We start from the raw sequence: 23,195 nt of genomic DNA, 5'->3' as shown, positions 1-23,195 counted from the left end.
GGTTGATTTACCCCACACCCTTCACCATAACACTCTGATATATCCAACAGAGCCCTTGATGTTCTGATATAGTCTCCTGTTGCAAGTCCCGATATACCCAAATAGATTCATTGATTTAGGGCACCAGAGAAACAGATGATATCACATTTTTAACTTTGAAAATGTTTTATTTTGTTACTGCTTTCCCTTTAAATCCACTGCCTGCTCTTCTCTAATGAGCTGCCAGGCTGTACGCTTGAGTCCGGTGACAAATGATATCTGCTTGAGTTAGTTTTCTCTCTCCCCTCACCCTGCTCACTTGACCGGATCTTCACCCACAAATCTTTTACCTGAGAAAACTCTGCCTTGTATCTCGGTTGATTTAGGGAAGCCAGCTCAGGCTTCCAAATCTAGCTCTCCATTTTTGCATCATCAACAATGGTGACCCATTCCCACTAATGTAGCATGTACGTCACAGCCTGAACCAGGACTCCTTGGCAGTAGGCCCCTTTCAAAAGGGTGGAATCTGCATTACTAATGTTAACAGGGCAGTAAGGCAATGAAAACATTTTGAGGCCATTAATTCTGAGGCCAGGCGGGGGCATTCAAAATTATCCCTGTAGTTTATGAATAATGGAAGGTTTAGGTGTCAGCAGAAGTCTTGCAGAACCGGAGCATATTTGGCTGGACAATCTCAGTCTGACCAGTCGGTGTGGGAAAAGGCAAGGCGGTATATAACCCATGGCGCTAACAGAATGGTGAGACAGACTTTCCTTTCTCTCAGCGGTATGGTGAGACCCATCTCAATGTGGCAGATGTCTGTGAGACACACTTCACTGAAGCACCGTGTGGCCCCCTTGATTCCAGGACCCCCTGTGAGGTTAGGGTTTGCTGATACTTTGAACTAGTCGATGAAGAAGAAATGGTGTTGAGTTTTGGCATGAATTTGAACTCATGATTAAGAACTGACTCCAGGCATCTGGATGCTTAAAATGCAACAATTTTTTCCAGGATTAAAACCAGACTAATTGCACCATGCTTATGCAGGAGCTGCTGCATTCGATGGAAGCTCCGACTTTTGTGAACTTGCAGCAATTTCAATGAAATGCAATGAAAGGCAAGGATTAATTTCAACCCAACCCACCCGGTGGGGATAAAAGCAAAATGCTGCAGATGCCGGAAATCTGAAACAAAAATGGAAGATGCTGGAAAAACTCAGCAGGTCTAACAGCATCTGTGGAGAAAAAAAAAAAGCAGAGTTAACGTTTTGAGTCCGTATGACTCTTCTTCACAGTCGATACCCGGTGGGGAAACTGACAAGATCAGACCGGGCTCCCGTTTTACCCTCGGCCCCATTTTGCTTTCCATTGAAACCGATTTTAACTTCCTAAAATCTTCACAAGTGGCCTCAAAGTAGGATAGATAGGCTTACCACACCATTAATGCTAAGGTTCTGGCAGGCACCTTTACAGGGGCCTATTGCTGGGTGAGAGTCTCCCAGGAGGGAGCCACATGCAGAGTCCACACCTCCCAGACATTCATGAGACATGTCTAGGATCACATGAAATATAATTTTTAAGCTTTTTGGCAATAGCTTAAAGGCATTGAGACAGCTTTTCCTTCCACATGAAGAGCAGAATTAAACTGGCACTTTAAATTAGTAACAACACGCATATATATATATATATATATATGTACATATATAAAGCACCTTTAATGTAGTAAAATCCTTAGGTGCTTAAGTTAGCTGGGTCTCCATTATAGCTACCAGATAGCTACCAATATCCTCATGTGTTGAGGGGTAAACAAAAGCGCAGAGGCATTTGCTCTGGTGTTTATTCAGCTTTAAATCATGTGCATTACTTAGCTGCAGCGCATTAAGCTTGTGCACTTATGAAGTGGACTGTGGCCCCTCCCACCCTGCCAAACCATGTAACTTTGTCACTGTTTCATTGGTTGCTTTGCCTTGCTGGCAAGACCCGTTACTGGCACTGATGTTTTCTCAAACCTCAGGAACCCGAGAAGGTTCGGTTTCCAGCGAGAAAAAACTTTCAGCAGTTTCAGAGGCACGGTTCGACCCAGACAAAGTTTGACCCATTGTGATCTTTCCACCTTTACCAGGCTGTTGTATGATCAGGGTAGGATGATGGTGCCAGCAGCCCAGTGATATTAGGCATCTGCTATTGCTTGCAATCACCGTGAATTTTGTGTGAGCTTTGATATACGCAGCTGGTTCATTTTCTCTGCCATTTTAACCCTGCAGAGACTTCAGGTCACAGGTACTACATACGGTTCTGGTCACCATATTATAGGAAAAATGTGATCACACTAAAGGAGACTTTACAAATATGTTGTCAGCAATAGAGAATTTTGAGGAAAGGCTATATATTTTTTCTTTGGAACAGAGGAGGCTGAGGGAAGATTTAATTAAAGTGTACAAAATTAAAAGGGGCCAACACAGACTGGATAGGAAGGAGCTCTTTGCCTTAGTAGGGGTTATGGATTTAAAGTAAGTGGTGGAAGGATTAGGGAGGAGTTGAAGAGAATGTTTTTCACCCAGAGGGTGAAAAGCACTTGGATATGCACTGGAAGTTCAATAACCTACAAGACTATACATCAAGAACTGGAATTTGGGATTAGGCTGGATAGATGTTTTTCAGCTAGCACAGACATGATGGGCTGAATGGCTTCGTTTTTTGCCATAAATTTCTTTGATTCTTCTATGATTCCATGACTAACTGGCATTTACGCAATGTGAGGATATGAGGGTAGCAGTAAGGAATGGGAATGGTCAACTAGTTACAAAGCTTGAAGGTTCAAGGTAAAAAGCAATGGTCATCATTCCAATAGACTTTGCCTTTCATAGCTTTGCCAAGGAGTCTCGAGTCACAGTCTCCATCTTGACTGGTGTTCCAATGTGGCTCTGCTGTGTGGAGCTGGGGGCGGAGGTGTGATGGGGAGGGATGGCATGAATCTTGGCACCATGGAACAGTGGCCCTAGCATGACCCAGTATCTCTGGGGCTGGAGGGGAGAACAAGCAGAGAAAATTGGAAAGAAAGAGGATTTAATGGAAGCATATTTCACTGACAGTGGAACATGGAGAGCTACAGTTTATTTAAATTATGAAGTTGGAATTGTTACAGAAATATTCTAAAGGCACGCATCCTGCTCCTTAAATTTGGCTCAGTATAAACAGCAAGGGCTGTCAATAGTCTCGTTCCTAAGCTAGATACAGAGCAAATACGCAGCAAACAACTTCAAGCAGTGCATGAGTTACATCAGCTGGATAAAACTCTCCTCAAAAACAGATCATTTACATTCCACAGATTGTAATTGTGTTATGCAGGACGACATCCACAATTACATCTTAACAGGACGGTTCAGCTGAGCTATTGACATCTTCGGCCATTGTAGTCAGGAGATGGTGCTGCTGTTTGTTAAATGTTTATTCAGCAGGTTAAGGGTTACTTGTTGTGTAACTGTGTTGCCATTTATTCAGCAGGGTAAGGGTTATCCAATCTGTTCGTTACAGATAGGGCGATTGTGTGTGTTGCAGGGTAGGTTGTGGTGTGTAGGTGTGCATCTATGTTTGTCTGTTGTGTCTGTGTATAACTGACTCATCTCTGACAAAGATTATCGAATGAGAAACTCAATACCTATAACTGCAGTAAACAAAGAGATGCTTTGAGGGTGGGAGTGTGTTTTTCAGAGGTAACAAAATGTTCTAATGCTTTTATTCAGTGAAATAAATGAAAACGAAACAAAAATTGCAAATAGTGTATGCTGGAGCAGTGGCCCTGGTTCTATTGCTTCTGGTAGCTGCTCTGTGCTCATTAGATATGAGGTATCTTCATCCCAGTCTTGCTCCTTTGGGAGTTTAGTCTTCATTTTATTAGATGTTGGCTTCCCAATGGATTCTCTGTTAGTCCCTTAATTTACAGTATTGCCCTTGGCTAGAGAGTGTTGCAGATGCTTAAATGTGATGAAATCTGACGGGGACTTGAGCAGCTCCTTAATTTATTGGGAATAACTTGAGTTTTTGACAAAACTCAAATAGTCCCTCTATTGAGTGGGAAGAGGATATAATTTAGAAGTGAGAAGTGGTAGTTTATATGACGCAATTGGCTAGATGAGAAGTGCTGTGTTGAAGGCATTTGGTCAACACTTTCACACTATGCTCACTGCTCAAGTAATGATGCTAGATGCCAACCTTTTTTGAATTAGTGTGGTTTCAATACCATTCTACCTCACAGGCACGAACTTGCATTAGAGGCCTGTACAGTGAGTGAGATCAGAGCAAACAGAAAAATACAATACAACTTTTCCATCTTGCCAGGCTGATGGAACCATTATTAAGCAGGTGAGCTATTTTGAGAAATCAAGTGCATATCATGGGATCCCCCAATTGCATTAATGAGAGCTTTATTGAAGTAGCATAGTGTATACTAATGTTAGTGAAATGAATGCCAGCAGTAAACTAGTGAACACATATGAACTGGGAATTGAATGCCAAGCCCATTCATTACAGTCAAATAGAAAATCACAATTTAAACGGGGACAGGCTGTGTTTGATCCATAGCCACTTTGCAAGTTAGACTTGGAGAGTAGCTACCTAAGAGCTGAATTTGGTTTTTTGAATAGTTTTAGGTAAATCCTATATTCCCAAAATTGAGCTGTGTTGAAGTGGGTCACAGGCATTGTCATCATAATTCACCATCTGCATCCATTTTCTTTTTGCTTTTCTTGCCTGGATTTTAGCAGCAACCTATTTGTTTTCTTTAATTAAAAATTGGGTATAGGAATTCTTTTGAGAATTATTCTCTACATCGATTAGTGAATTTGGAGGAAGACAACAAAGAAAAGGAAATTTTGAATGCAATAGAAGTAGATTCCCCACACCTATTCTATTCACCTGCCGGACTGGGTGCAACTCTCTGGGAATGTCTGAGGACCATCCAGGTCCCTACACACAGGGTCATGGTGTTCATGAACACCTGTGTGCAAGTGAGGGACACCTCTGTGGTATCTCCCTATCTTCAGTGAAGACTTACATTGAGCAGATTGCTTAAAAACTGCCACGGCCAGTGATTTCAGTAGCTTTCTGATGGAAGGCAGCCAACAGGAAGAACGAGCTCTCCACTCCGAACAGAAGGTGGAATTTCTACAAGTACAAGGCATAATTGACTGCACCTCTGGGCTTTATGTGCCCCTTCCCCAATGCAAATCCATTCACGGATAGAAGGGTGATTCACTCGGTGAATATACATGTGGTCCCTGACCAAGAAAAGGTCTTCATGTCAATTGCTGTTTCCCTGACAGCTGCTATGATTCTTTGATCTGAAAACAGTCAATGGTGCGAATGTCAGTTTGAAAAGCAAAAATATTATATACCCAATGTCACTTCTGGTGGGAAAGGCCAGCAGCATGATTGGAGAGCCAGCCATGGAACTCTCAAGAGAAATTCTTGACCCATCCTATCTGAGTTAAGTTGGGTTACTGGCTTAACTCAAGTGGAGATACTACATATTATGCCAAGGAACGTCTGAGTGCAGAACATCAGACTAGAAATGACTGTGTACAATATTCATGAATGCACTCGTGGCATTATTTTGCTTTTTTAAAAGAGACCACAACCTATTTAGTGACTATGGGAATAGTGTTTGTACTTGGCTTTCTGGATCTGGGGAAAGTTTGTAATGTTTACCTGAAGGTTAGAAGAAGGAATAATTTTCAGTCTCATGTCTTCAGGGCATTTGAAAGTGACCAACAGCAATTAATTACTTTTGAAGTACAGTTTACGGCAGTTATGTGGGCAAACTTCTCACAACGCTGGGGAATTTTAGTCTCTTTCTAGCTGACCTTTTATTTAACATTCCAACTCACCCATTGTAGTTGGAATTTGTCTCAGTCATACTGCCCGGTTGCAGGTGGGATGTCTTATCATAGTGGAAAAAGCACCTGGTTTTGTTGCGACACCTTTCCCAATGGTGGGAATTATGCTGATAAAAGGCACAACTGAGAGCCCAGAAATCCAATAGCCTGTTGAAAACCCTGAGCCCCAGGGAAAACATTGCCAGATTGACAGCTCTGGCTCTCTAATCTATGCTGTCAATTTCACAATGTTTATTTACACCATATAAAGAGATTTTAAGAGTTTGCAGTTTCAGCTATTGAAACTTTAAATGGTTTGGATGATTGACACTTTTATTGGGCTGTAGTAAAAAGGAGATTTGTTTTAAGAAACTGGGAAGTTATCAATGAATGACTTTTTAAAAAAAGGTTTGCACATCCTACTGTCACTATAAGATTCACTACTTCTATACAGTGTATAGTGAATGATTGGGTATGTAAGTGTCAAAGCTTGGCATGGGGGTATGAGGGGCCAAAGGGGTTGTTTCAGGAGCATATTTTGGCATGAGGTTGCATAAGGGGCCACAGGCGTTGTTTGGGGCATGCTTGGCATGGGGAGCATGATGGGTCATAGATGGCGGTTGGGGGGCATAACTTCACATGGGGGACATGAGGGGCCAAAAGGGATGGGTGGGGGGCTTACCCTGGCATGGAGGCATGAGGGTCCATAGACTGTGAATAGGGGGCCTCCCTTGGCATGGAGGGCATAGGGTGCCAAAGGGGTTGCTTGGGGGCATGCCTTGGCATGGGGGCACATGGTGGGCCATATATGGTGGGCGGGGTGCATAACTTGGCATGGGGGAGCATGAGGGGCCATAGGAGGTGGTGAAAATATCTTGGCATGGGGGGCATGAGGGGCCAAAGGGATTGTTTGAGTGGGGGGTATACCTTGACATGGGCAACTTGAGGAGGACCTTTTGAGCTTACATTTCAATTACAATACATTCCCTCATGCAGACTATCCTTGACAACACCTCCGAGGTGCTGTGAACCACGACTCTCTGAAAACCTGGCCTGAGTCCATGAAAATTGCGGAGGATTAGGACATGCCCATACCCATAATGGAGCCGGCCAGGTCAGGAGAGCAGGGTGGGGGCTTGCGATCTGAAACAGCCTGCACTCATAAACGGCATTCCTGAAAATTGGAAACGGTGGGAATGGGGTTGGGGAACCTAGAATCAGGGCTCACCCGCCATTTTTAAAGGGCTCCTGAGTCATCTCAACTCCGTGGAAATGCAGCCCATTATATCCTTCCTTAGGTGCTGAGCTCAAAACTGGGTGTAGTCCTCCAGATGTGGTTTGACCAAGATTCTGTAAAACTGAAGCCTCACTTCTGTATTGCAGCCTCCTTGAGATAAAGGCCTATATTCCATTAGCCTTTACGATCACTGTTTGTACTTTTGCACTAGCTTTTCGTGATTTGTGTGCATGGACTCCCAATGCCTTTACTCCTCCACAATTAGTAGTGTCTCACCATTAAGAAAATATTTGGATTTTCTTTCCCAGATCAAATTTAGATGACGTCACACTTTTCCACACTGAGCTCCATTTGCCAGAGTTTTCTCGCCAACTCCTTTGTAACTTTCTGCTTCAAGTTACTGTGCCTCCTGAATAAGGCTGCAATTTTACGTGCCCCCTCCCACCCTGGCCAGCATGAGGGGCAGGTGGTGCTGTAAAATCAAGTGGTGTGGCAGGGAGTGCTGTGCCCATCACCTCCGCTGGTATTCCAGCAGCAGCAGAGTAGGCGGCTGGCAGCCTGTACACCGGTTAATGGCCACTTAAGGGCCAATTCCCACTGCCACTGCTGTTTTACCCTGGCGGCCTGCCTGTGGGCTCGGTATGCCCTCCGGATCCTGGTGCTACCCCCCCCCCCCCCGCCAAGCAGCAAGAGCTGCCCTTGGTTTAAGACCCTCCTCCCCCACCACCCCTGCCCTTGCAATTGACTCCACACCATCCCCATGGCAGGGTCTGCCTGACTGGCCCCAGTGAGTCTGCCCCATTCACCTGTCTTCTGGGCTTCCAGCAATGTTTCTGGTCTGGGTTTGCTGCAGTTCCAGCTGTAGCCACTGCTCCCAGTGACACTGCTGGAACAGAAGAGCAACCAACCCTCTGATTCACCAGCAGCTCTCGGAGACGGGAAATCCTGCCTCAGAGGTGTGGAAGCCATGACTTCAGCCATCTAATTGCCTGAACCATGTAAAATAAAGTTGTGGCTTCCAGGGCCGCTGGAGTCAGGTTCATCCTAACTTTCCAGCTGGTGGGCAGGGCCACTGCCTCCAAATTAAATCCCAGCGTTAGTATCAAATGCAAAAGGAAACTTATAAAGGGGCAGCCGTTTAACATGTTCCTCTATGGTGCTGTCCTCTCTATAGCATAAGCTCTTCTATAACACTCCCCTCCATAACACTGTTTTCTCTATAACACTCTCTCCTCTATTACTCTCCCCCTACAGTGCTGTCTTCTCTATAACACTCCCTCTTCTATAAAACACCCCTCTATAGGACAGTCTTCTTTATAGCAATCTCTTCTGTTGCACTCCCCTCTATGGCACTCTCTCTTCTGCAACCCTCCTGTCTATGACACTGTCTTCCCTATAGCACTCTCTCTTCCCTAACACTACCCTCTGTAGTGCTGTCTTCTCTATAATATTTCCTCTTCTGTAACTCTCCCCTCTATAACACTTTGTTCACTATAACACAGCCCTTCCCACAGTCCTCTTTGTAGCTCACCCTTCCATATTGCACTTCTGCCTCTCTGGTGCACAAAAATTACAGAAGGTACAGAGGATTGTGCACCAGATAGGGGAGCAGTGTAGAGAGAGTAGGGCTTTAAAGAATAGAGAGCTATAGAGTGAGCAATGCTGCAGAGAGGGCAGTGTTGGAGTGAAAGAGATGCTGTAGAAGAGAGGGTGCTATAGACAAGGTAGTGTTATAAAGAAGGAAGCGATAAAGAGGAGATCGTAGCATAAAGAGGACAGTGTTATGTACATTGCTTCCAGATGTAGCGTTTGGTGTACTGAGGAATTCTCCTATTGCTCTGATTTCTTGTACTCTTGAAGCTGCCTGCTTAATTTTGTCAGGTGTTTTGTATTAGAGTCAGCCTCTGTGTGCTTTCTCCAATCTATCAGTGAAGCCTGGAGAAGCTGTCTGCACTGTCAGGTCCTGTAGGCCTTCTAAGAGTCTGTTGGCAGAAAGCAGCAAGGGATGAGTGACCCATCTTTAAAGGACACACTTACAACAACCAGATGGTTCTTTATTGGGTAAAAGCAGGATTCCTTTCCAATTAAGTCTGGTCTGTAGAATCCAAACCCTCTGATTGAGGTTATAGTGCAAAACCGCACCAGAGCACATTGTGTAATATTCTTTTCATAAGAAACTGCTCAAATCTTTGTGTCCCTACTGCTACCCCTGAAGTATGTGTAGCCTCTTCCCCTGTCTAACTTTGCCATGTACCATGCAAGCAACGCTCCTGTCCTGATCAGGGATCAATATAGTGAACCAAAACCTTGGCTCGTTTGTAGATCGAGCACCTCGAAGTTTCACATACAACAAGCCACTTCACTTGGTAATTCATTTTATGGGGAGATAGCACAATTCTGCACACATCAAGAGTCAAACAATGACATAAAAGACCAGTTAAGATGTTTTCGTTGTGGTCTGGGAAGGGTTGCGGTGGGCGGGGGAGGGGGGCGGTGCAGCGGGGTAGTGGTAGTGCTGGGGTTGGAGGTGCTGGAATTTCTCTTTTCTATTGCGTGTTTTCACATTGTTTTGGCCAACTCAGGCATCCTAATGAATCTCTTCCCCGAAAAATATCCCTCACGAGTTTCCTCCACAATTGAGGTGAGTAGCCTGAAATGCCTGCCTAAATAATGTATGTAAATAACATTTCAACGCTGTTGTGATGTCAACTGTCCAATTTCCCACATGATCCCTACAGACGCTGGTACAAGAGGTGTTCAATGTTGCTAAGCAGCCGGAGACAGGCAGATCTGTAATTGAAGACATATTTAAATTGGTAAATTGTTGCTTCCGATTAATCATTGGGAATACACTTTCCTTATTTAATCTGGATCATCCTGCCAGTTTTAGTACTGTTCCTTGTGCTCTGGGATTTCATTTTTGCAGTTTTCGTCATTCAACAGAGGAGGTAATGGTGTAATCATTAGGGATTCCCCTCTATTTGTGCCATTTAGCAGGAGCGGAGGAGGGTGAGGAATAAAAATGCAAGTCAGTGAGAGTAAGCAACCACTTGCAGACACTCATACAGCCTCAGCTACAGAGATGTTGCATTGGTGACCTAACCTTTAAGCATCTGCAGCGATTCTGATTTCTCACTGTCCTCAGGAAGTAAGTGGTAATAAGAGTGGGAGGTCATCATGAACATAATAACATATGGCCAGAGAAAATAAGGTAGGGTAAGAGCGGGTTAACAATGACAGGCAAAAAAACCTTCCTCTGATAAAACTTCAGCGAGAACATATTAGGCCCATATTCGCATATTGTCATGAGGTATTTATCATATGGACCTGAGCAAGGGTCTTGGTTTAATTGCATGTCGAGAAGGCCCATTCAGACGCTGGCAGTAGTTTCTTTTTGAAATCTTGTCTACAGGTAGACTAAGTCAGACAGTGGGATATTAATTTAGTGCTGCACTGGAGTGTCAGCTTCACTTATGTACTCCTTTCTATGAGTGGAGCTTGATCCAACAACCTTCTAACTCTGACACAGTATTGCCAGCACCCATGTGAAGTTAATTTCTGAATGTAGAACCTGTCTCAAGCTGAATGAATCGTTGCCCTGCCATCTCAATGTTTTTGAATTCCTCACTGTCTCTGTGCGAGTCGGAAGAAGTCCTTCAGCAGGACATGTTGTGCTGTTGGGTAATAATGTTTCAAGGGACAGAGTCCTGAGAACTGCCAAGAACAGTCTGTGCTGAAAGTAGGCAAAAAGGAACAATTTTTCCATTTTAACATTAAAACATTTGTCTGGCTGATAATTGTTTTTTTTCTTGGAAAAACATAAATCATTTCTTTTTGCAAAATGTCAGGGTGATGGGTGTAGGGAGCAGGCCTCCTTACTGTAATTAAACACTCGTGTTCAGAGTGACAGCAGATTGCACATTGCTGCCAGGAAGTTTTTGCTGCTAATTTGGAAGTATTAACCAGTTAGATTTGTTTTATTGTTCTTCAGTTTTGTCCCATCCTCTCCTAAAAGTGTTGACTTTTCCTGGACTAAGGCAGCATTTTTGATGGGCTGCTACCCCCGGCTTCTAATTGGCCGTCAAACCTGACTCCAATCCAATTAAGGGTGTCCCTGTGAAACTCCTGACTTTAATCTACTTCCCTCCCTGCCCTGGATTCTGGTCGGGACACGGAAGCAGCCTTCCATTTCCTGCCTCCTTCCAACTTTCATCCTCAAGGAGGGACCCTGACTGGATTTCTTCCTTCCTAACTCAGGGGTGGCATATGTCTGTTGATCCAATTTGTCTGTTTATCTGTCTTTCCATCTGTTGATCTGCTTAGATGTGCCCATTGTTTTCTGTTTGCCTAGCCAATGTATCCAGATTTCTCTAATAACAAGAGCATTTTACCATTTAAAATTCACAACAAAGTTGCCTGTGTGCATATTGTAGAGTTGCTTTGCCTTGGTATTAAATAAGTATATTATGTACCAATATATTTATGCAGAACTAATTGATTTGCATCTAAGTAATCTGGGTTTCTACTTAGTAAGAAGAGAATACCCCTTGCTAGCAGAGGGTTGCTCTGTGTAATGCTGGGGTGTGCTGCTGGACACAACAGGGACTTGGAGGGACCTGTCACCAAATGATGGATTGACAAAGACACAGGGGTCCTATGCTGATTGCTCTCAGCTTTTGGCCTGCAGGGGTGTTTTGTGGGTGTGCTGTTTGGTGGGAGAGGTTAGGGGAAGGTTGCTCGTGAAGAGTAGGTCATGTTAAATCTTTTAACAGAACAAAAGGTATATGACACGTGGTCAAGGCCAGCATTTCTATACAACTATCTCAATTGTTTCCATGGAAATGGCTCTGGATTCTATTTTCTTTAAAAAAAAATTCTCTCCTAGATTGTAGGTACTGCTCATTGATTGACCCATCAAGATGCACAGTTGAGTGACGTCACACGGCCCCCCCTAGCTGGGGGTCTGTGTTGAAGCTGTGGGGCTCCCCTCCTGCGCAGCAGTGTATGGTTCTGTAGCCTGTGCATTCCTAACCTGCAACAATAGTGCCCTGTCAGAGGAACCACCCCAAGAATTATTTAACCATTTTCTTTCTCCAAATATGTTTTGGAGAATGTGCAGTTATTTCTCAGCGTACTGTGTAAAAGCATGAACATTATCTTTTAATAAATGATGATTCATTATTGTTTCCTCACAGCCTTTTTGTTTAGTCCCCCAGCATTGTTCTTCCTTTGCTTTGAGAATGGCACAGCTTGGGTTATAGCTGTCGACATGAGTCTATCAATGCTGTTTTTGTATAATCTGATGAAGGAGCTCCAGCATGGAGATTCCTGACGGTTACTTTTCCTTCCATTCCTCTCAATATGGGCAGTTCTTGTTACTGCACCATGTAGTGTGGTTGAGTGCTGCTGAAATACAGGTACACCCTCTTTACTCAGGGAAGGGTCAGAAAAGCCTTGCTGCCAGCCACAGACAGGCATCCCAACTTTCGTTCCATGTTTCAGGAGTGAATCATTTAAACTGTTGGAGCTTTTAGAATTATTTTCATTCTTTCATGAGTGAGCGCCCCCGGCAAATCCAACTTTTGTTGCTCATTTCTACTTGAAAATGGCTAATGGCTGAAAGTAGTGGCAAGTGCTGCCGGTGAATGGGTTGGGTCCTCTTTCCACAGCATGTGTTAATCAAGGTCTTACTGATGGGGAAGGAAAACCCCTTGTCAGTAACATGAAATGAGGTTAGGCAATCTCATTCTCGGTGGGCATCAGTCTCACAGCTCGAAAATACACCAAACACTAATTGGCAATCTGACTCAGAGACACCACAAGGTGGCTAGCATTAGCAATGGAATAACATCACACTAGTGCAGGGGGTGTTTGTCTGAGGTTTGAGTAAGGCACCTTGTTGGGGCAGAGTAGCGGGTGCTTTCCCTGCATTTAGCCTGTTTCAGACCAAACATAGGAGTGCCGAATGGAACAGTTTGAGAGAAGCTTTACTTTGTATCCATCCCCTGCTGCACCACACCTAGAAGCGCTCCATGACTTAATGTAAAGGGAGATTTGCGTTCCATCTAACCTATGCTGTACTTGACCCTGGTAGTGCTTATGGAGGTACTGACGACCTGAATGAAAAGTATTCCATTTGCCAAAACTAACATCCCTCATCTTGATGAAGGCAAAATTCACAAAAAATATTACGCGATCAAAACAATAAGTTTGTGCTTTGAATAAAACTATGTGTTTTGCTAATTATGTTTATTAACTCATTACAGCCCAGGACAGTTCCCAAAGCAAGGCATCGATGGGCCCAGCTGGCAGCCACTCTCAGCATCTTTCAGTCCACAGCACTGACCTCATTGACTCTAAGCCACAGAGCCCTGTGCAGTCGTGGATGGCATCACATTCGGACATCACTTACCGAGCTGGAACCTTTGCAGCTGCGTTGACCTGTATATAAATGGATGATCAAAAAGGAGAGAGAGGGAGAGAAAGAGACCATGTTTTGTTAGGTGGACTGGAGAGGGTTACTGAACCATGGCAACGAGACTTTTTTGCGTTAACATTTTTAAAAAAGTTTTATAGGGTGCGTTTCTGTGCCTGGTTATAAATGTTGTGAGTGGTGTGAAGCTTCTAAATTGGTTTGGAGAAGTTGGGGAATAACAGCTGCAATATTCCTTACACTTGGCCGATGTGGGGTGACTGAGGTCTGCAATGGCATGGTCTGTGATTTCAATCTCCCAACTCCCAAAGCAAGATGAGCTGTGTGATTAGATAAGCTCATTGGTGAGCACAGCAGGAGAAAATGTCATAATGGTTGTTGTCATTTTCCAATCATTCCACACTTCCCACAGCAACTTCAATAGTCACTTTAATTTGTGACAGCCTCAGTCTTATTCACTGGAAAACTGGAATGCAAGTGGAAGAAATGTGATGATAGGCCAGTAAATAAAGAATACTTTTCAAGTTGAGTACAAAGTAATGCCACACCAATGATGATAGCTTATTAAGTTGAAGGACTCACAGCAATTTCAAAAATTTCCCAGCCATTGCCTAGTTACTCTGGTAGAATATTGGACTCCACAGAAGACTGACAGTCTGATTCCATGTCTTGATTGACACTGGAGCTCTGGCGCCCTCACTGGTGAGACTCCAGTAAATCTTGAATAAGCTGTGGTCATGGAACATGCACATTGCTTCAGAAATTCACAGGCAGAAATCACAATGTCCAAGAATTTCTTTGGAACTGCTGCTAGTCCACTGTCATAATTTCATCAGAAGTCCATTGAGCGGGGCTTCTACTGCACCTCCAATGAAGTTAGGGCAGAAGCTCCAAGGATGTTCACAGCCAATGATCAATACTACGCTGTTTAAAACATCTTTAAAAATCGTTGTAAACTCTTTTCTCTTGCCTCTTATTCCTCTTGCCCTTATTCTTCTGAATAACATCATAGAGTTACATAGCATAATCCTTATCCTGCTGAATAAACATCTCTGCATAAGTTACACAGTGAGTAGTTCTTACCTTGCTGAATAAGCTGCAATGCTTTACAGTTATGCAGCAACTGTCCAGAGACCCCATTTATTCGGCTCTCACACCATTGGGCTAGTTACCCCTTTGTGTCAAGGCTCAACCCCTGCCCCCCCACCCTCCCCCACCAAGAATCTCCTTTGTCTTGGGCAGACGGAGTTGAGATACAGATCAGCTGTGATCTAACTGAAGAGCATAACAGAGTCAAGGAGCTGAATGGCCTATCCATGTTCCTTGCCATGCACAGCTTTCTGTCACTGGGCTAAGTAATTTAAGGTCTCCCTTTGTGTCTACTCACAAGTGGATGTTGACTCCTGCTCTGGACCCCAGTTTCCCTAATCCTGCCTGCTTTTCACATTATCTACTCTGTTTCCCACTTTTTTGGCCCTTGCATTCTTTTCTAACTTAGCACTACTCTGCAACCTATCTTTTCTCTTCCTCATCCTGTCCTAAGCTTAAACCTTTCTTGAACAGGCCCACAGGCTACTCCAGCCTTTTCCTTGGTATTCTCCACAATATCCATCTCAGCAGCTGTCACAGTCTCTGGAGAGGCAGGCTGTGGGGGAGGGAGAAGCGGACCAAAATGTCTCATCTTTTTTTCAACATAGCCATTACTCCCAGATCGCTTTTCATGGACAAATCTCTTTAACATCAACCCAACCCCTTTATACTTTCAATGTTATTGTTTCTGATTCCTCCAGTCTGCTCTAGTCTGTGCCATCTTCCAGAATGCTTACAAACAAGACTCTTTTATTCATAACTTAATTATGGATAAATCTATTGACATCCCGGACCTGACCGAAAACTTTTAAAAAAAATATTGTGGTAAAATTGGTCAACGGCAGCATCACAAAATGGGCTAACACTAAATTCCTAACCTGTTTTACACTGTGTCTAATTTTCTTTTTCATTGACTTTTATCTTGAACTGCAAGCTTGAAGAGTTTATGGGCTCCTTCATATCTAAGATTGGAACCATCTCTGTAGCTTTCTCTGCTGATACTTCCATGTCCTCTTCCCTGTGACAACAAATCAAGCCCCATCTTCCATTCATCCTACCTCTGATCCTATCACTCTATTTTTTCTCCTCAATTTCTTCTCTTCCCTCTCCAAGCTTATCTCATTTGTGATACCATCTGCTGCATCTCTCAATCTCCTTCTGCTCAATTCCTGACCACACAACTACCTTTCCTCGCCCCCATGCTAGCCGACACTGTCAATGGTTCCCTTTGCTCAGGCATCAACCTTTCCCTTTCAAAATCATTGTCATCGCCCTGAAATAGGTCACCATTGATGGATTGATCCTCTCCACTCCTGTCCCGTCACTAACATCTCTTTCCTCCCAAAGTCCTTGAAATCAATTATTGCATCCTAATTCCAAGTTGATTGGTCATAATGCTTCCTATTTAGACCCCTTCACTCCAGCTTCTACTCACCTGCCATCACATGACCACTTTGGCCAAAATCACAAATGACATTCTCTCTCACTCCAATCATGGTGCATTATTCTCCTTGACCTCTCCATGAGGTTACGTATGGTTGAACAGTCCTTGCCAGCTCAGGGGACTGCCCTTTTCACATCTAACTCTTATTAGTCCCAATACAGCCAGAGCATCTCCAGCAATGGCTCTCTTCCCGCCTATGCATAACCCATCTCTCAATCCCTTTTCTTTCTTCATCTACATGTAGCTCCTCAGTAACATCTTTTGCAGCCATGAGGCCAGTTTCCATTCAAATGTTGACAAGACCCAGCTCCAACTCTCCAACTTTTACCTTGACTTACCTGCTCCTTCTGTGCTGTGACTGTCTGGTCTTAAGTTGCAGATGAGTAAAAATTTTTCTCCAAGAGAACATCAAAGTTATTGTTTCTGCCCCTGCAATAACTTGTTGTTGATTTTATCCTGACTGATGGACACTTACTCAGGCTACTTCTGTCCGTGCAAAAACATTGCCATTCTACTTGATCCACAGTTGAGCTTGAAACCTCATATCTTGCCTGTCAAAGTCACTGTATTCCACCCTGCCAAATCGCCTGCCTCAACACCATCTTACTCCTACTTTTGAAAGCCTCATCCATACCTTTCTCATCTCTGAACTTAATTTCTCTAACACATTCCTTGTTGACTTCCCATTCATCTGCCTTCATAAGTCAAACTTGTTTAAATTTGGTTAATTTAATTGTCTGCTACATTAAATCCCATGCATTCATAGTTCTTATCCTATTGCTCCCAACTCATTGAATTTAAGCTCCTCATCATAAAACTATTCTGGCTTTGCCTGATCGCACTGTGGCAGTTTACATCTCTTCTGTGAACTTTGACCCTCCAATTTTGGCCTTCTGTTTGCCCTGCTCTTCCTTTTGCCCCACCATTGGCAGCAGAGCCTTCATCTCTGTTAGTTATAAACTGAGACAATGAAAGTTGCACCCTGCATGCTGATCATATACAATCTGGTGCCGTTTCCATAAAGTTCTTTTTTGGAAATTGTTGTTATATTTAAAAAAGCACCCTTTGAAACATTATTGATAACTTCTCAAAGCATTTCTGACTGAACAAAGTTGGGACTGTGTAAACATAATTTTCCAAAATTGATTTTTGACCATGTTCTACATTAAGAAAGTTCAGGTGTGAAAGCCGCCATGGAGTTCAACCTTGACAACAGAATTCACCCTTAGGAAATGTCTGAAAAATGCTTCAAAAATGAATAGGAGGCAGGAAGTGACACTAATTTGTTCTGACTTTGCTGTGCAATTGTACACGTGGACAAATTCCACTTTGACCTCTCCTGACAGAGCTGGAATTTGCACTCTCTTGATTAGCTGCTGGAATGTTGTTTGCCCCATGATGAATATTGTTTTCTACTGCGGACTGGGTAATGTGGCTCCCGCCCATTAATTTGAGGTTCTACAGCTCCAGGTGAAGATATCAAGTTGACTTCTGATCAGCAACTGTAATCAAATTTAATTGTCCAGAAGAAGGAATATTGCAGCTGGATTTAAAAATCAAAAATCAATAAACTGCGGTCCAAATTCAAACTAAACTACACCTGGCCTAACCAAACCAAGCCTAACTAGACTGGGCCAAAGAAAACCACAGGGCCGAACCACACTAGGCCTAACCAAACCAGGCTTAATCAGGTTGGAACCAATCAAATTTGGGGTAGTCAAACTACGCTTGACTATGTTGGACTTAACAAAAGCAGGTGAAAAGCAAACTATGCTAGGCATCATCAAAATGGGTCGTCCTAAATAGATTATCTTAATTTGAATGCTAGAACACCTTTAAAAACTCATATGCATGCTTAAAGCAATGGGATTTCTCTTTGTGCCAACTTAATTCTCTTTATGAACGATATTCCAATTACATTTAATATCATAAAATAGTTAACTAATTCGATTGAAATTCCATTCTTTTCGGTTGGTCACAGATGAGAGACAAATTGAGAATTAGGCTAAAGTCTACTTTCAAGAAACCAAACATCCCCTACTATAGCGACTTACACAACTTTACAGTTCAGACAGACTCAGCATGATTCAGCTTGGTTTGGTATCATGGTTCAGGTCCTCCTTTTGTGAGTGTGTTATTTTAACCAAAATTTATTTTCTATGTAAATCTCATTCACTCAAGTTCCTTTTTATTGGTTCGAATTGTACATGTGAGCATTTCATCACAAACACCAACTGAAAACTAAAGCCATTCACTGGCTGCTTGAGTTCCCTTTAGATGTGAAAATTTGGCCTGGTTAAATGAAAATAAAAACCACATGAGCTAAACTTGCATTGTCAATCTAACCATTGCTTGGAATCTGATATATATATATATATATATAGTATGAATTGTTTCGACAATTATGGAATCATCTCTATGACTTTATGTGATACCTTGTGATGTCATGGGTATCTGAGCTTCCTGTGTCTACATGTGACCTCTAATATCACTTTGCATGTTAGCACCTGCTTTTCTTCTAAGAACATAGTTTTTATAAAAAGAAATAGTATTTTGTTTCCAAATATCGCGAATGGATCCTTTTGCTGGGAATTTCCATAGGAATTCATCCGATCAGCCTCTATAGCCGTGGTGGAAAGCCGGCAGTAACCCAGATAGACTGCGTAAAGGGTGATGTTATGGAGGCCAATGGGGTAAAATGTTGAGGAAATTATTGGTCTGTGTTTTATTTTTTTTCCATTTAAGTTTGGTGTTCAGTTTTGATTGTTTCTTCCAGAATGACATAAATCCTGAAGGTCCTGTTCCAAATCATTTTTGTTGTTTTTCTTTCTTCAGACTGACCCAGGTAGGGCCATTAAAGATGCTCACTGATCTATTGAGCATGCATGCTGAACGTGAATGATGGGAACATGGTTCCAACATGGTAAAATTGACTGGGGGAAGGGAAGCTGAGAATTGCTATAAGGTCCTCAGTCCTCAGATGAATCTCGTACTGAGGTTCTCACTCTGCCTCTGATTGTGATCGTGCCTTAAGGCTATTTTGAGACATTTGCTGGGCCATATAGTGGGAGCTCTGCACTGAATCTTGCAATGAAGCCCTCAGTGCGGTCTAAGATGAACCTTATGCTGAAGTCTCTCCACACTGGGGCTGATATTTTGATCTTCCCAATTTTAACTGTGGTTGGTTTTCGCCGCCAAATTTTGATGCAGTTCAAAACTCAATTTCCCTGGAAAAAATGTGGTCCAAGGTATTTTAACTCCTGTGCCTCATTTAAATAATGCTGGATAGCTTCCCAACTGTTCCAGAAGTGGTTCAAATACATATTGTCCGGATGCTGCCTGCTGAGTGCTAAGTCCGTGGAATTGGCTGGTGGGCTGTCCCACAGGGGTCCTGCTGATCATGGGGGTTAAGAGGGGGAGGGTGCAGTGGACATGAAATTGCAGCAGGAAGGCCCTATCATTTCTTTCGGGCCCAGAGGGGCTCTCCTGCTCAAGCAAGCAGAAACCATAATTTCAAATTTACCTTTATGGGTCTCTTCTAGCACCAATCCAGCCATGCGCTGGGTTAGCCTACTCAGGCATGCTTGTAAATATTGCAGTCAGGTCGCGATATCACCAGAACCTGACAGGGGGGCGATATAAAGGACCTGGCTGGGCTTTGGGTGTGTGCATTTGCCATCTGTTTAGTGGAACAGGGTGAAAATCCCAGCGGGGCAGTTGTCGATGGCTCCATAGGGGAGGGGGAGTGGTCATTAAGTGACTGTAGAGGACTTTAAATGCCCCTCCCACTCGCTTTCTGCTGGGCACATAATATTAAAATAATCCACTAGGTCTGAAATGCCCAATCCCACACTGAACCCAACCTGTAACCAACAATGTTCGCCATTTCCAATGTCCTTGCTGGCTGCGTCTACACTGAGGCCCATGCTGAGTTGCAGTAAACTTATGAAACCTAAGGGACATAGCTAGGTCTCAGTTGTTAATAGGGCAGTTAGGGTGAAGTCATACTGTGCAATATCAATTTACCTGTTTATATGAAATTCCCCTGCTATTTTAGCAAGGGTTTTAACCCATTCATTTTAATATGAACGCATTTGTATACGGATATCAACAGATATGATTTCACACCAAGTATCTCTTTTTTATGATTGGTATAATTCTTTGTCAAAAAGACATTTGAGAAGCTGCTGAATGGAGTCAAAGACATTTTCAGAGTGATATTGTGGGCTAGTCTCAGAGCCTCTGGCTTCTCATCTACCTTGATGTAAGCTTCTCTAAATCATGCATGCCAGCTACAATGCATTTACAAAAAATATTTTGCAGAATCTATAAAGATAAAGTTCAGCCATGAATCATGAAAAAACAAGTAGAAATTAGCAGCCATTTTGTTTCTTAAATATTGTCATAAATGTACTTTGATGGAGCTTTCTAATACGTTGTAAATATTCATGAGGACACAAGTTTGTGTAAAGGGATGTAAATTTAATTGATAAATGATCTTTTTTTTAAAAGAAGCAGAAAAAGAAATAAACCATGTCAGCTAATGGGGAGAGATGAAGCTTTAATTATCCTGCAAAGCAGAAATGCAAGTTCAACAAAACAAGTCACAACCAACGAAGCGAACTACCAACAATGAAGCCACCTAAGGAACCAACCATACCACAACCAAACAACCCTTGAGCAATCAACTCATCAACCAATTAAGCAAAACACAAGTAATTCATTTTGCAACTAAATTAACCAAGCCAACTTAACCTCAACTATCCATCCAACCCACAAACAACCAGCTAGCCAAACCACAAGCAATTAAGCAGCCAATCTTACCAAACCAAGCAACTTTTTAGCATACCATACTTAACCAACTGGACCAGAACCAAGTAGCTAACTAATCAAACTGTAACTAACCAAACCAGAAGCAACCAATTAAATCTGGACTGAGCAACGAGCCAAATAAACAAACCAGTTAACCAAACCAGAAGATACCAATGAAACCATGAACTTATAACCAACCACTGAAACTAAAATGAACTAACCAAACAATGGTACAGAACAATCTATGTTTATAGGGTTGTGTATAAAAAAAAAGTTATAAACTGGAACCCAATTTCTGAAAGGTTACCAGAACAATATGGATTGGTCTGTCTGGAATGAAGGAAATTATTATGTTAAATTCTATCCATTTGTAATTAAGTATTATCCAGAAAGTACATACTTAACAGAGAAAAAATATGCCTTTTTTGTTACATTATCAGTCTGTGCAATATACATGCTTTTGTGCTGTTGAGACCGAAGTGGTTTCCATCTCAGGTGAATTAAATGGTTAATTTGATTCTTGTTGACACTGATGTTGATTCCTTATACGATGTTTATATCTCTCTGTGTTTTTTAATCTCTACCTGATGGAATGGTTCTTGCCTTGGAAGATTCACAGGCTGGAAAACATGAAAAAATTCTGCCTCATGCACTCAATTATCCCAAATGCTCCAGTGTTCAGAGGGCAGAGATCGCAGTTGGAAGGTGGAATTATTTGACCTTCAAAAACATCCTCCAACCTTATGACTTTGACTGTGCTTTCTTCCTTACTTCCTTCTTTGTGTTCATCGCTGGTTCTGTCAAGTGCCTTGGAATGTTTTGTTATATGTAAAATGCTATATAAATATTACTGCATCTGATCATTATCCAAATGTTCCCAGCTGGGAGGTGTCCAGGTGTGAACATTAGCTGAGGAAGGGATTGGGTTCAACTTCAATGCTTCCCACACCCTCGCCTTTGAATCAGAGGGTTGTGGGTTCATGTCCCACTCCCGGAAACCAAGAACTGTGATTGTACTCGAAAGAGTTGCAATCTGTGACTGTTGATAACTCGAAAGAGTTTCAATGCTTCCCACCATCCAGTTAGCCTGCCAACGTTCTGTCCAAGCATACACATAAGGAATGGAGACTTCAGCGAGACACTGGAGAGCTACTGGCACATGTGGAATCATGCAGAAGTCAACATATTCAGAAGAGGAGATATAAAGAAAACTGGTGAAGTAAAGGGAGAGGCTGTTATTTTTCCTGATGACATGTCTATTGAGCTGGTTCCACAGATTTAGAAATAGAGAAGTGTACAATTGTACGTTTGTAACATCATTACACTACAAATTATGTTGTTGGAGTTTTTCAACATGTTAATATAAACAATAACTTGGTACTAAGCGCAGAGTGACCCTTCCCAACATGGCCACTCTGAAAAGTCCATTTTCCTCTATGCGGTATTGAGTTAGTTCAGAAATTCCTCAATTTAACAAAAATGGCTCGTTAGCACTAAATATGAAGTAATTATTCAACTTTGTGTGAGCAGACTGTGTTTTGTGGGTCATCTTTCACTATGATATATTACTATATATTTTAAAGCTGTAAAAGGTCTCAAAATACCAGGTAATACACCTGTAGGTGGTGCTGTAAAGCATAGTATTAAGAGACTTATTAACTGGTGTGGAATATCATCTAACGTTATGTGACAGCATTTGGTGTTCTCTGACATTCAAAATGGCAATATATTTTGAGGTTCCTTGTTGACCATAATTTTATAAGCCGTGTTTTGTTTTTATAAAAAATAGTAGGAAGCTGAAATGCCAGTTGTCTCTTTTTCCTTGGAAATGCTCAGCAGGTCTGGCAGCATCGGTGGAGAAGAAAAGAGTTGACGTTTCGAGTCCACATGACCCTTCAACAGAACTGAAGTATAGTTAGGAGAGGGGTGAAATATAAGCTGGTTTAAGGTGGGGGGCGGGGGGAGAGAAGTTGAGGGTGGGGTGGTTTTAGGGACAAGCAAGCAACCTTAAACCAGCTTATATTTCACCCCTCTCCTAACTATACTTCAGTTCTGTTGAAGGGTCATGTGGACTCGAAACGTCAACTCTTTTCTTCTTCACCGATGCTGCCAGACCTGCTGAGTTTTTCCAGGTAATTCTGTTTTTGTTTTGGATTTCCAGCATCCGCAGTAGCTTTTTGTTTTTGTCTCTTTTTCCTTTCCTGTCCAGCTCTCCAATTCCCTTAAAATAAAGTTCCCTTTTGATTGTGTCCCAATACTGTTGGTGCTAACATTTTGGATACTCCACTTTGCCAATACATGGCAAGCAAACCACCTTCCTTGTGAATTG

The 23,195-nt window shown here is 42.6% G+C and overlaps 1 protein-coding gene and 2 long non-coding RNA genes across 3 annotated transcripts in view; 2 read left to right on the top strand and 1 right to left on the bottom strand.

Annotated features, from left to right (window-relative positions):
- LOC144687777 (transcriptional activator MN1-like) overlaps positions 1-13,871 on the top strand; it is a 141,492-nt gene extending 127,621 nt beyond the window's left edge. Inside the window, exon 2 of the mRNA XM_078554274.1 lies at positions 13,355-13,871. Coding sequence (XP_078410400.1) covers positions 13,355-13,539 — 185 coding nt within the window. The 3' untranslated portion in view covers positions 13,540-13,871. The remainder of the gene's footprint in view (positions 1-13,354) is intronic.
- The window catches only part of LOC144687778 (uncharacterized), a 49,978-nt gene continuing 40,262 nt past the window's right edge, over positions 13,480-23,195 (bottom strand). Inside the window, exon 3 of the long non-coding RNA XR_013578206.1 lies at positions 13,480-13,529. This is a non-coding gene — a long non-coding RNA (uncharacterized LOC144687778). The remainder of the gene's footprint in view (positions 13,530-23,195) is intronic.
- LOC144687776 (uncharacterized) lies at positions 13,942-21,383 on the top strand. The gene is made up of 2 exons (XR_013578205.1): positions 13,942-18,977; positions 20,567-21,383. It is a non-coding gene; the product is annotated as an uncharacterized LOC144687776 (long non-coding RNA).

Source organism: Cetorhinus maximus, chromosome 12 (assembly GCF_964194155.1).
Source record: "Cetorhinus maximus chromosome 12, sCetMax3.hap1.1, whole genome shotgun sequence".
Lineage (NCBI taxonomy): Eukaryota > Metazoa > Chordata > Chondrichthyes > Lamniformes > Cetorhinidae > Cetorhinus > Cetorhinus maximus.
The sequence above is the reverse complement of the archived record's forward strand: the minus strand, read 5'-3'. Positions and strand labels throughout refer to the sequence as shown.